The following is a 12,503-nucleotide window of genomic DNA, read 5'->3' as shown; positions in this document are numbered from 1 at the left end:
ATGTTTTTTTATCATGATATTTTTTCAAAAATGTTTAACTGTATATGACTCTAGTTGCAAAAATGTCGCAAAACCAAATAAACTTTCACTACTCTATATTACTTTGATTTTGGGTTGCATATATTTTAAAATTTGATTATTCTTTCTCATAAGTAAAAATATCAATAGCCATAAAATGACATAATAAAGATAACACATAAAATTAATATTTTTGTACTTACTTTGAAAATGACGACTGCATCTTTGTATGGGAGGGAATAAGCCATCTGTTTGAAGAAAGACTCATTTTGTATCGGACAGTAACCCCGATTGAAACCACCTTAAAAATATTAAAAAGATCTATAAGATCCTGAATAAAGAAACTCGTTTTCAAAAGCCATAGATATAATTAAATCAATTTTTTTACAGCATAAATCTAATGATATCAATCAAAGAAAAGAACCATAAAGAAAATTAATGTTGAGGTTTAAGGTCCAATGAATTAATGAATATATATTTAACTAGCTGACCCGGCAAACGTTGTGTTGCCTTAGATAAGATTTCTAGGGAAATTCTAGTCTAATATATAAAATTCTCAAAAACCTCATTCAACCACATAATATAGTAAGCAGCACGTAACTTGGCAAAGTTTTGGTGCAGTGGGGGTAATGTCGCGCATAGTGTACATTGCAACAAAAAAATGGTCACTTTTATTGCCCGCTTATAATATATTATTATGTTAATTTTATTTTATTAAATTTTTTATTTGCCATAATTTATTTTTAAGCCTGTGTGCTTAGAAGAAAGTTAAAGAAAAGAGAGGAATTCGTGAAGTGTATTAGGTGTTATAAATAAAATACAATTAAAAGTTAAAAAGTTTATTTAACAAAATATACTTAATACAGGGTGGCCCATAAGTCCTTTGAAAAGTAAAATTTGAATAAAACGAACAGGGCGCGCGTGAGCGGTGCAGGGGAAGCGGGGGGAGTAACTTCGGTTTCTGGGAATTTAGTCGCGATGGAGCGTTTTACCGGAGCGGACCGTGCGTTTTGTGTGCGCGAGTTTTATAAAAACGACAATTCGGCAACCGTTGCGCGGCGTAAATTTCGAGAACACAAAGGTTTACACAACTTTGACGACACTCCAACTCTTCAAACGATTAAGAACTGGGTTGCTAAGTTCGAGGAGACCGGTTCGACGTTAGATAAACCGCGGTTGGGTCGCCCAAGGACGTCACGTACGGAACAAAACATAGACACAGTGACACAGTCTATTCGCGAAAATCCGACACAGTCAACTCGTAAGCGCGCCAGAGCATTAAACGTATCCAGGACATCGTTACAACGGATTTTGAAGAAAGATTTACATATGCACCCTTACAAAATTCAGTTGGTTCAAGAATTAAAGGAAACTGACGGTATTCAAAGACAAAATTATGCGAATGAAATGTTGAATCGGTTTACTTCCTTCAATAACATAATGTTCTCTGACGAGGCTCATTTCCATCTTAACGGGCATGTTAGTAAACAAAATTGCCGCTATTGGAGCCCCATCAATCCAAAACTTAAGCATCAGAAGCCCTTACATAGTCCGAAAGTGACTGTTTGGGCCGCTATGTCAGCCCATGGTATCCTAGGGCCTTACTTCTTTGAGGATGGCAGAGGGCGCGCAGTTACTGTTACGTCGGAGCGATATGTGGCTATGATCGAAGAGTTTTTCATACCAGAATTACAAAACTTTTCAGGCTTTAATGCCAGGACGTGGTTTCAACAGGATGGGGCCACTTCTCACACCTCTAACACTGCTATGCCCGTTATCCGTCAACTTTTTCCTGGCAAAGTTATCTCTAAGAGAGGAGACATTTCCTGGCCTCCACGTAGTCCAGATCTGACCCCGATGGATTTTTTTTGTGGGGCTACCTTAAGGCTAAAGTATACGACACAAACCCGCGGTCAATTGAGGCCCTAAAAGAAAACATCCGCAGAGAAATGACAAGCATTTCAGCAGTGACGTGCCGCGCAGTCATCGACAATTTTAGACGTCGTTTGCAAGAGTGCCGTGATCGCAACGGATTACATTTAGGAGATGTTATTTTCAAAAAATAATTCCCGTTTTTTAAGCTTTTTATGTAAATAAAAATTTAATTCATAATGTAATTAGTTTTATTTTAATAAATTTTTTTTCATATCAAAGGACTTATGGGCCACCCTGTATTAAAAATTATGTGTCGCCGTCGTCACTATCATTTTCTAATAGTGCTACCCCTTGGATTAAATTTATGGTAGGACCTGAGCTGATGGAAGGAGTTGGCTCCTCATCGTCGACATAACGAAGAGTCGCTGTCGTCACTGGCGTAAATAATAAAACGCTCAGTGACCGAATCGACTATAATTATGGTCATTGGTATTTGGTCCTGGCATTGCAAACAAATTTAAAACAATAACACTCGTAACAAAAACTACATTTAAAATAATAATAACAACTCGTAACAAAAACTCAATATAAACAAAGGGTTCTTACAACTTTAGTAGGCACATGTGTAACCGGGAGCGAACGGAACGTGGACGCGGTACGGGAGGGGAGAGTCGACTGACTCACCAATCGCGCGCTCGGAACGGTGCTACGTCTTTCCCCGCGTCCCGCTTGACAACCAAAGAGACCTAAAAAACGACTTCTGCGCATCTAGCGACTCTTGCCAAGTTACGTGCTGGGGACTATAACTCATTATAACAAAAAAAAAAATTATAAAAAAAAAATGTTTGGGGTGAACAACCCTTATCACTTAGGGGTATGAAATATAGATAGTAGCCGATTCTCAGACCTACTGAACATACTATTGATACACAAATAAAACTAAAGAAACATGGCTGAAAAATGTATAGATTGTAAGACAGGAGACCGGCTTCGTCCTCATCCCTACTACGTGATGTTTGCTGGATGAGTGGTGACACCTGGCGGGGATAACTGATCGATTGATAGTTGATCAGTAGTCGACCAGCGAGGGCAGGAAATCAAATTGAATTAAAAAAAAAACATAATTAAAGGAACTTGAAATTATAAACTCTGAATAAGAATTTATCATACTACAATTATAATATTTGATTGCCATCTTGCAACCTTATTGCGGATCTGTGCATAGAAAATAAAAAATAAAAATCGGGATGGAAAAATAGGGGTTGATCGTATAAGAGTGAAAATTGAGAGTAATATATATTTTTTATTTAAGTCATGACAAAATAAAAAATAAAATCTTGCCAAAAAATTTAAAATTTATAATTAACAAATAAAAAATAGGGGTTGATCGTGGAGGGGTGAAAATTTCAGAGTAATATGAATTTTTTTATTCTAAGTCATGACAAAATAAAAACAAAATTCTTGCAAAAAAATTTCGTTTTTAATTAGCAAATAAAAAATAAGGGTTGATCGTAGAGGGGTGAAAATTTAGAGTTGTATGTATTTTTGTATGCTGTATCATAAAAAAATAGAAATTAAAAATTTTGTCTAAAAAATAAAAAATAAAATTTAGGGGTGGACTACCCCTAACATTTAGGGGGATGAAAAATAGATGTTGGCCGATTCTCATAGATACCGGATAAGCACAAAAAATTTCATCAAAATCGGTCGAGCCGTTTCGGAGGAGTATGGCAACGAAAACTGTGACACGAGAATTTTATATATTAGACTAGCGACCCGCCCTCGCTTCGCTTCGGTAACATTAAAACACACAAGAAACCAAAAAAAAAATTTTTTTAAAAATTAAAAAAAAGTAGCCTATGTTCATCAGGGACAATGTCGGCTTCTAATGGAAAAAGAATTTTTCAAATCGGTCCAGTAGTTTCGGAGCCTATTCGAAACAAACAAACAAACAAATCTTTCCTCTTTATAATATTAGTATAGATTAGCAGTGACGGTTTTAAATTATTCAGAAATTTGGTACAGCTCTGTCTTAGTGGAATTCTTCTGACTTTTTAAGCACTATCTATTTACACTAGTGTTATGCTTGCATATTTTCCTACTTCAAGTAGACTCAGCGGCATTCACATTGTGAGGTCATGAGCTTCAGTAACCTATTAATATAAGGTGGGCCGTGAATGTGTGGGTTGCCTACCCATCTAGTGAAATAAAAAATAATCTTTATTAAAGCTATTCATAAACTTTTATATAATTTGGTTTGTCTAATTTAATGAATAATAAGTAACTTACCTGAGCAAATTATTTTCTCTATGTGGAATTTCTTGGCAACTTGGTCCATGAGTGTTTTTGTAAGGTTCGTTTCTGGATAATAATGAATGCAGTTTGGACGTTCAACATTCTTAGAATGATATTCTTGCTGTAAAATAAAAGTTTGCACCTTTTTGCATGAAATAAAATTTAAGTGCTACAATTTTATTTGTGTTTTTTTGCCATTGCAGGCAGCCGAGCATACAGTCTATCTGATGGTAAGTAATTACCACTACTTAATAAATGTTAGTAATTTCTGGGGCACAGACAAGCCGCTGCCCACTGCTGAGGATTCTCCATAATCCTCATTTGCAGAAGGAAATATCATAGAGCTCAGGAAACACTGTTCATTCCAGAGTCAGTTGGTAAGTGGCAGAAAAAATCACTGCAAATGCAGTGTGGATAAATGCAGCAGTCCAGAGAGTATGGATGAACTCTACTCTGATGGCGTAGTACATAAAAAAATTGTACTAGGCTGAAGTACAATATAAATAAATTGAAAAGTAGTACAGCTGCATTAATTAAATCATTGAGTTGGTTCATTCTTGTTTTGAGTCTGATTTACAAACATACAGTAAAGCACACTTGCTAATTGGCTTAACGTATGTTTTAATATTGTAGTATATATATATCTTAACATCGTTCTTCAGCATTAATGCTGACTAGTTTTCTCCCAAGTCTGACAAAATAACTGCTAATCTCGTCAGGCTGTAACTAAATCTAAATGCTTTTCTTATTTTAAAAGTTTGCGTAGTATAGAATACTTACGTTGTATTGAGCTGATGACACAACATGATCGGGAGGTGTCTTAACAATATTTAGAGCACTGAATAGCAAAATCAATGCTATTGGCGACAGAAGCTCTACAGGGGTGTGAAAGTACCTCCTCATACGCACCGTGAGGTGTTTCCACATTAATACCTTAACGGAATGGCAATCCATCCTGTTAGACACTTAGTTTTTCGAATACACGAAGTCCGCAGAAATCCTATGTGGTCCTTAGTAAATCATTATTATTGTCCTATAAGTTCTAAGAATGAGTGATCAACTGCTGAATTTATTATTTTTATCTTCTTCCTATGAACATACTTATTAACTCTTGTTTTAGAACATTATTCACGATTGAAAATTTTAACGACACTTGCGAATTGTGTTACTCAGTATTACCGACTGACGTTGGAAAAGAAAACTTAATGGTATCCAAGATAAAATTTAGTTTTATTTCTTGGAATTTTGGCAAACATCGGTCACTGTCCAGTGTCCGCGTACTGTCACTTGAACTCGTTATTGATTCGTCTATCACACAGTCAAAGGGAATGTACCCCATAAAGCCTAATTTTAGTCACACAGCCAGAAGCCATATGTGTTGTTTAGTAATATTACGTTCCGTATAAGAAAAGTAGGTACTTTGCATAAATAAAATAAATGTATTGTAGTATGTAAAGAAATGGAATTAAATGAAGTGAGATAAGGCAGCTTTGTGTTTAGCATCAAGCTGGCAACGGGTCATAAATGTGATTATTGCAGCTATTGTTCATTTTAAGCGTATGCATTCCTTTCAACGGCCTCTTTTAAATGACGAACCTATCAGAGATACCTATCAGATTAATGAAACGCTTGTTAAGTTTAAAAAATGTTGTATTTGTATCTATAATCCCTCAAATAATCTTTTATATCTCTTTAAAATCTCTTAACATTTTTAAATACATTGTAAAAGAAATAGGCAGGATGGTGATACTAACCTGTGCAGACATACAATACGCTCTATTATCAATAAATACCCATGGGCGATGGCATAGTAGGATACTCATAAAATGCTCCTGTCTATATTTCATATAACACTAATTGGGGGCGCGGTTGGATTAAGAGAAAAATTGTGTTTTAAATATTTGTAAAAACAACAATGAAGACAAATGTTTTTATTTAAAATGCTTACAACGGAAATTGGTTACAATGCACGTTTTAATTACATTTTCTAGATTGGAATCCGGTATCGTAGATTTCGGGATCCATTTCACAACCAAATATTGGGGGATTCATGCAACTCTGCTCGCAGCGAAGTTTCTCTGAAAAGTTATTTTGGTTTTCGCCGCAGCCGCTGTATATGAACTTCACGCATTCGTTACGAAACGGGTTAAACGCCCACCTGTTTAAATGAAGAAGGTTAGTAAGGGTGGAACCTACTAGAATTAAACAGTTCTTCAATTTATTTATTTTTAGCATTGTGCACTTCTTCTCTATATAAATCTTTTAAAACTTTATTAAATTATTAAAAAAAAGAACACCTAACCTAAAATCAATTGCATAAAGCTAATATTACTGTTGTCAGTACACAGTTTGGCGTTGATAAAAAACAAAATATCACATTTGAATTTAGAATTGGTTGTTCTCGTATGTATTTTCAGTGTGCTATCTTCATCACACCCATAGATCAAACTTCAAAACTCTTTTTTGAGAGTACGCTCTAGACTCTAGATGTTATGATTATTTAGTTAAGAGTACCAAAATCATTTTATATTCACAGTTATGAATTTTCTCATGGAGAAAGTTTCGATCGAATAACTGGCTGCAACGTTCAGTAGATTGTACTAACGCTAATTGACAAAATTTTGAATAAGATTCATGTTTTTTTAAATTTTAGTCGGTTAGAAACTAAATAATGCGATAAAATAACAAAAAATAGCTCTAATTATGGAATGTTTACCATTTTTTTTGAGTCTTCACTCTGATATATCACCAGTAAATGTGTCATCGACCTTAATTTTTTTTTCCAACCTCTTCTTGTAACCTCGAGGGGTCAACCTAGATTCGACCCTAATACGAAAAAGAAGCAACGTTAAGCTTACAAATTATTACGCATGTTAAGTTATTACCTGGTTATGTTTTTTTCACAATACCCTCGTTCTGGTATTTCATAGCAGTAGTCGGGTAGGCCGATATTACGGGGGGCGTAGGACCATGGTGGAGCTAAATCAGAACTACCAGGACCCAAATCTAAACAAAAACATAAAGCATCTATTTTGGGTTTGTTTTAGACGACGACGAAGATGACGCCCTTTTTTTTTAAATTTAGCTATTTTACGTTTAACGTGTTCTAATACAAAGATGTTCAATCGAAAATATGTATTTCCCTCAAATCAACGACAGATTAACTCAATGCTCTGACCGTCTGGGTCAAGAGGCGGGCGAAATGCCAACTTTTTTTTTCCTTCAAAATTGGTATAGTGTTTGTATTCAATGTATTTTGAAGACAGACACCCAGTTTCTAATCGATTCTTCTCGGTGTTGAAATTGTATTACAAATCGGCGGAAAGGTTACGATCATTTGAAAGCGCCGGCAAAGTCATACTTGAAATTAAGCATTTTGATTTTGCTCTAGTGCTGGTCGGTGCAATGGTAGAAAAGAGAAAACACGATCACTTTAAACCTAATAGTGCAACAATCTAATTCATCACGACAGGATTACCTAACGATAAAACGTGTCTTCTAAATATGTTTCCCTTCACTGCCCTAGTGAGTTTTAAAAAGCTTGCACTACATTTGGTTCGGTTTGAAAGTATTGAAAAACATTTTTGAAGAAACGTTTAAAAGTAGTATATAGCGTTAATATCCTAGTTGTGCTGATGTTATGCACGACGGTAACTTACGAAAGAGACCTTTGTCTGTTGTCTTTAAAATGTTTAACAATTATTAAACCTTTCCAAAGACTGGACCCGCCGGCCTCTGGGTCGTACACGTCTTCTTTCCCTTTCGTTGAGTTCAGTGTCTTCTTGTAGTTGTCTAGCCACTCAGCCCACTGCTTCTGAACGACAGGCGACGGAGTCCAACCGCCCCAACCATACACAACATTTCTATTGAGTGGATCTTTAATATACTTTTTCGGCAAGTTCCCTGTAAGCATCAAAATCTACATCTAGTTGTTATTAACATTGTAAATAGGTCTATTTTACACAGAGCATAGTTTCTGGAATTACTGAAGAGATTCTAAAAATCGGTAGTAGTCAATAACATTTTATTTACTGCATGAAGTTTTTATTGTAGAAGTTATTCTTAAATTATCTGTAATAAAGCGACGCTATTTGAATTTAACACTGAAGTAGGAAAATGGAATTTAATAGCTGTGTTTGACAGCTGAAAAAATAATAAAGAGCACCTATACAGGGTAGAGGTAAGGAAAGTGCTGTTTGGTAAGTAAGCAGTTGCAAGTTATTGTTGGAAGACTCACCGAAATAGCGCTAGTGTAGGAAGTGGAAATGATATGCGGATAAAGCAGTTTTAAACAGAGTGTAGTGTGCTCGATTGAAGTGAAGTGTGGTAATTTATGACGCTGTTTTTTAAATCTTTCCATTTGCTACTACAGCGCCACCTTAATTTGCTCCATTTCGGCAATCCATTTTTAATACTCTGAGATGGTGCTCTTAACTTTTTTACTTCATTTCCCTCTTTATGATAACTATATTGTACATAGATAATACACTTAATAGTTAAGAACATTGTATACTGGTTGTTGTAAAACCATTAATATTAAATAATAAATAATCGTAAACCTGATTGAAATTACTAATATATACACACCAAGGAGTTCAGTGTGCTTAGTGTGAGTTTCTTAATGTTCTCGATAGCGTAAAAGTTAACCCAATTTTGTATGCAGTTGGAACAGCGCCCCTAGCGGCAAACGTACGCAAACGATCCCATTCCATACAAATATTTTGGGAGTTTACTCCCCAAATATGAGCTAACTTTTACGCTATCGAGAACGTTAAAAAACTCTCACTAAGCACACAGGACCTGTTTTGAAAATATAATACCAAGCAATACGAGTGTTATTAGTAGGTATTTATATTTACATATTATTATATAGTAATAGGTTTTTATTTTATTGATTAGATGGGTGGACGAGCTCACAGCCCACCTGATGTTAAGTGGTTACTGGAGCCCATAGACATCTACAACGTAAATGCGCCACCCACCTTGAGATATAAGTTCTAAGGTTTAGTATAGTTACAACGGCTGCCCCGCCCTTCAAACCGAAACGCATTACTGCTTCACGGCAGAAATAGGCAAGGCGGTGGTACCTACCCGTCCGGACTCACAAGAGGTCCTACCACCAGTAATTACGCAAATTATAATTTTGCGGGTTTGATTTTTATTACACGATGTTATTCCTTCACCGTGAAAGTCAATCGTGAACATTTGTCAAGTACGTATTTCATTAGAAAAATTGGTACCCGCCTGCGGGATTCGAGCATCGGTGCATCGCTAGATACGAATGCACCGGCATCTTATCCTTTAGGCCACGACGACTTATGTAAGAAGACGAAGGTATGTAAGAAGTATCTTATGAGAATAAGAATCGATGCTAATTTTACGGTACGTCGTACGAATTGAACGTAAGTAGGTTAAGGTTCAAAATTACGATTCGATGAAATCGAAAAAGTCAAGTTAAACGGTAGTTTTTTTTTAATGCTTAGGACGAGCTCACAGCCCACCTGATGTTAAGTGGTTACTGGAGCCCATAGACATCTACAACGTAAATGCGCCACCCATCTTGAGATATAAGTTCTAAGGTCTCAAGTATAGTTACAAAGGCTACCCCACCCTTCGAACCGAAACGCATTACTACTTCACGGCGGAAATGGGCGGGGTGGTGGTACCTACCCGTGCGGACTCCCAAGAGGTCCTACCACCAGTGATTACGCAAATTATAATTTTGCAGGTTTGATTTTTATTACACGATGTTATTCCTTCACCGTGGAAGACAATCGTGAACATTTGTTGAGTACGTATTTCATTAGAAAAATTGGTACCCGCCTGCGGGATTCGAACACTGGTGCATCGCTACATACGAATGAACCGGACGTTTTATCCTTTAGGCCACGACGACTTAAATACTAAATAGGAAAAATATATATTAAAGTTTCATTCCTGTTAAATGTGCTTTTATCTGACGAAATAAGCTTTTTTTCCTTTTAGGTTGATGATGAGTGGTTATCGTCACGGACCTCAGCAATGCCAGGGGCACAGCTAAGTCGCTGCCTACCGCTGAGAACTATTCGTAAACAACCCTTGGGAATTACCGAGGAGATGAGTTCCTTCCAAAGCCGAATGGTACTTGGTATAAAACTATGAAAACACACTGTTGGTAAACGCAGTGGTTCTAGGTAGTATGGATGAACTCTGCTCTGATTGCGTGCGATAGTAAATACGACTTGATGGGATCATCCCAAACAATTCGACAGAGAAGTACTTATGGAACACACGGAACAAAAGAGAGAGAGAAGCGAAGTCCTTGCGTAGATCAATAAGTTCCAAACTATCCGTGAAAATGTTATCGACAATTCGAATGGGATGCCAATACTAGTAGCGTCATCTGTCGTCTTATAGTAAAAAACGGATATTGAAACAACTAGTACCTACTATCGGGAATGTTTCGGGAAATTGTAGACATAGTCGACACGAATATACCGTGACTATAGGTGATCGAAGTACTATTTGAGATGAAGCGACAGTCAGATATCTTGTGCCCAGTTCGTAACACAAAAAAAAAACAAAAACTTAAATGAATTATAACATGAACTTATAAAGAGTTTGTGCAGCTCCGATAGATTCCTTATTGAAATTATTATAACGAGGGGAGGCGAAATTTTTATAACTTTACAGGAGAGCCATTTACAGTTTAAAATGTGGATAAAACATATAAAAAGAAAAAAACTTATTCAGCTATTTCAATGGAGTAAGCTTAATTGGAATGCAATTAAAAACATCGAACTGTTGATGCTAATACCGAATAAAACGCACCTTTAATTACAAAGATAAATGTCGCGTATTGAGCGAAATTTTGCTTTTAAACTAAATAGCCTTTCACCTCTTGATACATAATATTGAAGAAATAGAAAAGTGCCAACGAAATAGAATAATAAAAAAAATAAGAAATAAGAATATTTTGTATAGTTGGAAATTTATTACAAAAAAAATTACTCCACCCGGTCCCCCGATTCCAGACGGCCTGCTGGATCCAGCCGCTCCTTCAAATCCGCCAGTTCCCCACGGACCTGAAGCTCCACTCGGTCTACTGATTCCACCCCAAGCACCAGTGCCTCCCGAACCACTAGCTCCTCCCGGTTCTGTTGTTTCATCCGCTCCTGCAGAACTACCCGGATCGCCAGCTTCACCCGGACCAAAGCCACCTGGTATATTGGCTTCATCCGAACTTCCAGCGCTACTTGATCCAAAAATTCCACCAGCCGTTTCACTAGGTGCATTTGTTCCTGGAGATCCACCTGATCCGCTGGCTTCACCCGGTCCCGTTATTCCACTCGTTCCTCCAGAGCCTTTGGATTCACCCGTCCCTCCAGAACCACTTACTCCGCCAGATACCCCTGGTCCAGTAATTCCACCTATCCCACCAGAACCACTTGATCCACCAGGTAAGCCCGAACCAGTATTTCCATCAGATCCACCCAAACCACCAGGCTCATCTGGTCCACTAACTCCAGGTTTTTCACCTGCCCCTACAGAGCCACTCGGTCTACCAGTTCCACCCGGACCTGTAACTTCACCTTGTCCAGGTTTTCCACCTGCTCCTACAGAACCACTCGGTCTACCAGTTCCACCCGGACCTGCAATCCCACCCGGCACAGGTTTTCCATCTGCTCCTACAGAACCAGTAGGTCTACCAGTTCCACCCGGACCTGCAACTCCACCCAGTCCAGGTTTTCCACCAGCACCTACAGAACCACTCGGTCTACCAGTTCCACTCGGACCTCCAATCCCACCCAGTCCAGGTTTTCCATTTGCTCCAGCAGAACCAGTAGGTCTGCCAGTTCCACCCGGACCTGCAATCCCACCCGGCACAGGTTTTCCATCTGCTCCTACAGAACCAGTAGGTCTACCAGTTCCACCCGGACCTGCAACTCCACCCAGTCCAGGTTTTCCACCAGCACCTACAGAACCACTCGGTCTACCAGTTCCACTCGGACCTCCAATCCCACCCAGTCCAGGTTTTCCATTTGCTCCAGCAGAACCAGTAGGTCTGCCAGTTCCACCCGGACCTGCAATCCCACCCAGTCCAGGTTTTCCATCTGCTCCTACAGAACCACTAGGTCTGCCAGTTCCACCCGGACCTGCAATCCCACCCAGTCCAGGTTTTCCACCTGCTCCTACAGAACCACTCGGTCCACCAGTTCCACCCGGACCTGCAATCCCACTCAGTCCAGGTTTTCCATCTGCTCCTACAGAACCACTAGGTCTGCCAGTTCCACCCGGACCAGGCTTTCCAGGTCTATGTTTAGTAGTCGCACCCG

The 12,503-nt window shown here is 38.2% G+C and overlaps 2 protein-coding genes across 2 annotated transcripts in view; both read right to left on the bottom strand.

The window, feature by feature from the left end:
• LOC114239465 (phospholipid-transporting ATPase ABCA3) overlaps positions 1-5,470 on the bottom strand; it is a 48,344-nt gene extending 42,874 nt beyond the window's left edge. Inside the window, exons 1-3 of the mRNA XM_089735396.1 lie at positions 4,969-5,470; positions 4,183-4,309; positions 222-319 (exon numbers count right to left, since the gene is read on the bottom strand). Of these exons, the coding sequence (XP_089591522.1) occupies positions 222-319; positions 4,183-4,309; positions 4,969-5,142 (399 nt within the window). The 5' untranslated portion in view covers positions 5,143-5,470. The remainder of the gene's footprint in view (positions 1-221; positions 320-4,182; positions 4,310-4,968) is intronic.
• A 619-nt stretch (positions 5,471-6,089) lies between these two features.
• LOC149500888 (uncharacterized) lies at positions 6,090-8,119 on the bottom strand. Its single transcript, XM_089735049.1, has 3 exons — positions 7,897-8,119; positions 7,074-7,194; positions 6,090-6,346 (listed from the first exon to the last, which is right to left on the bottom strand). The coding sequence occupies exons 1-3, from the start codon at positions 8,099-8,101 to the stop codon at positions 6,163-6,165; spliced, it is 510 nt and encodes a 169-aa protein (XP_089591175.1). The 5' UTR covers positions 8,102-8,119; the 3' UTR covers positions 6,090-6,162.
• Positions 8,120-12,503: the final 4,384 nt, after the last annotated feature.

This window comes from Bombyx mandarina, chromosome 19 (genome assembly GCF_030267445.1).
Source record: "Bombyx mandarina strain Sakado chromosome 19, ASM3026744v2".
Taxonomy (NCBI): Eukaryota; Metazoa; Arthropoda; class Insecta; order Lepidoptera; family Bombycidae; genus Bombyx; species Bombyx mandarina.
The sequence above is the reverse complement of the archived record's forward strand: the minus strand, read 5'-3'. Positions and strand labels throughout refer to the sequence as shown.

Excerpts from the sequence above, each read along its gene's own strand:
- LOC149500888 (XM_089735049.1), bottom strand. The coding sequence starts at position 8,101 with ATGCTTACAGGGAACTTGCCGAAAAAGTATATTAAAGATCCACTCAAT. Across the intron at positions 7,195-7,896 it reads CGGGTCCAGTCTTTGGAAAG|ATTTGGGTCCTGGTAGTTCT; the intron begins GTTTAATAATTG and ends GTTTTTGTTTAG. Across the intron at positions 6,347-7,073 it reads TGTGAAAAAAACATAACCAG|GTGGGCGTTTAACCCGTTTC; the intron begins GTAATAACTTAA and ends TCATTTAAACAG.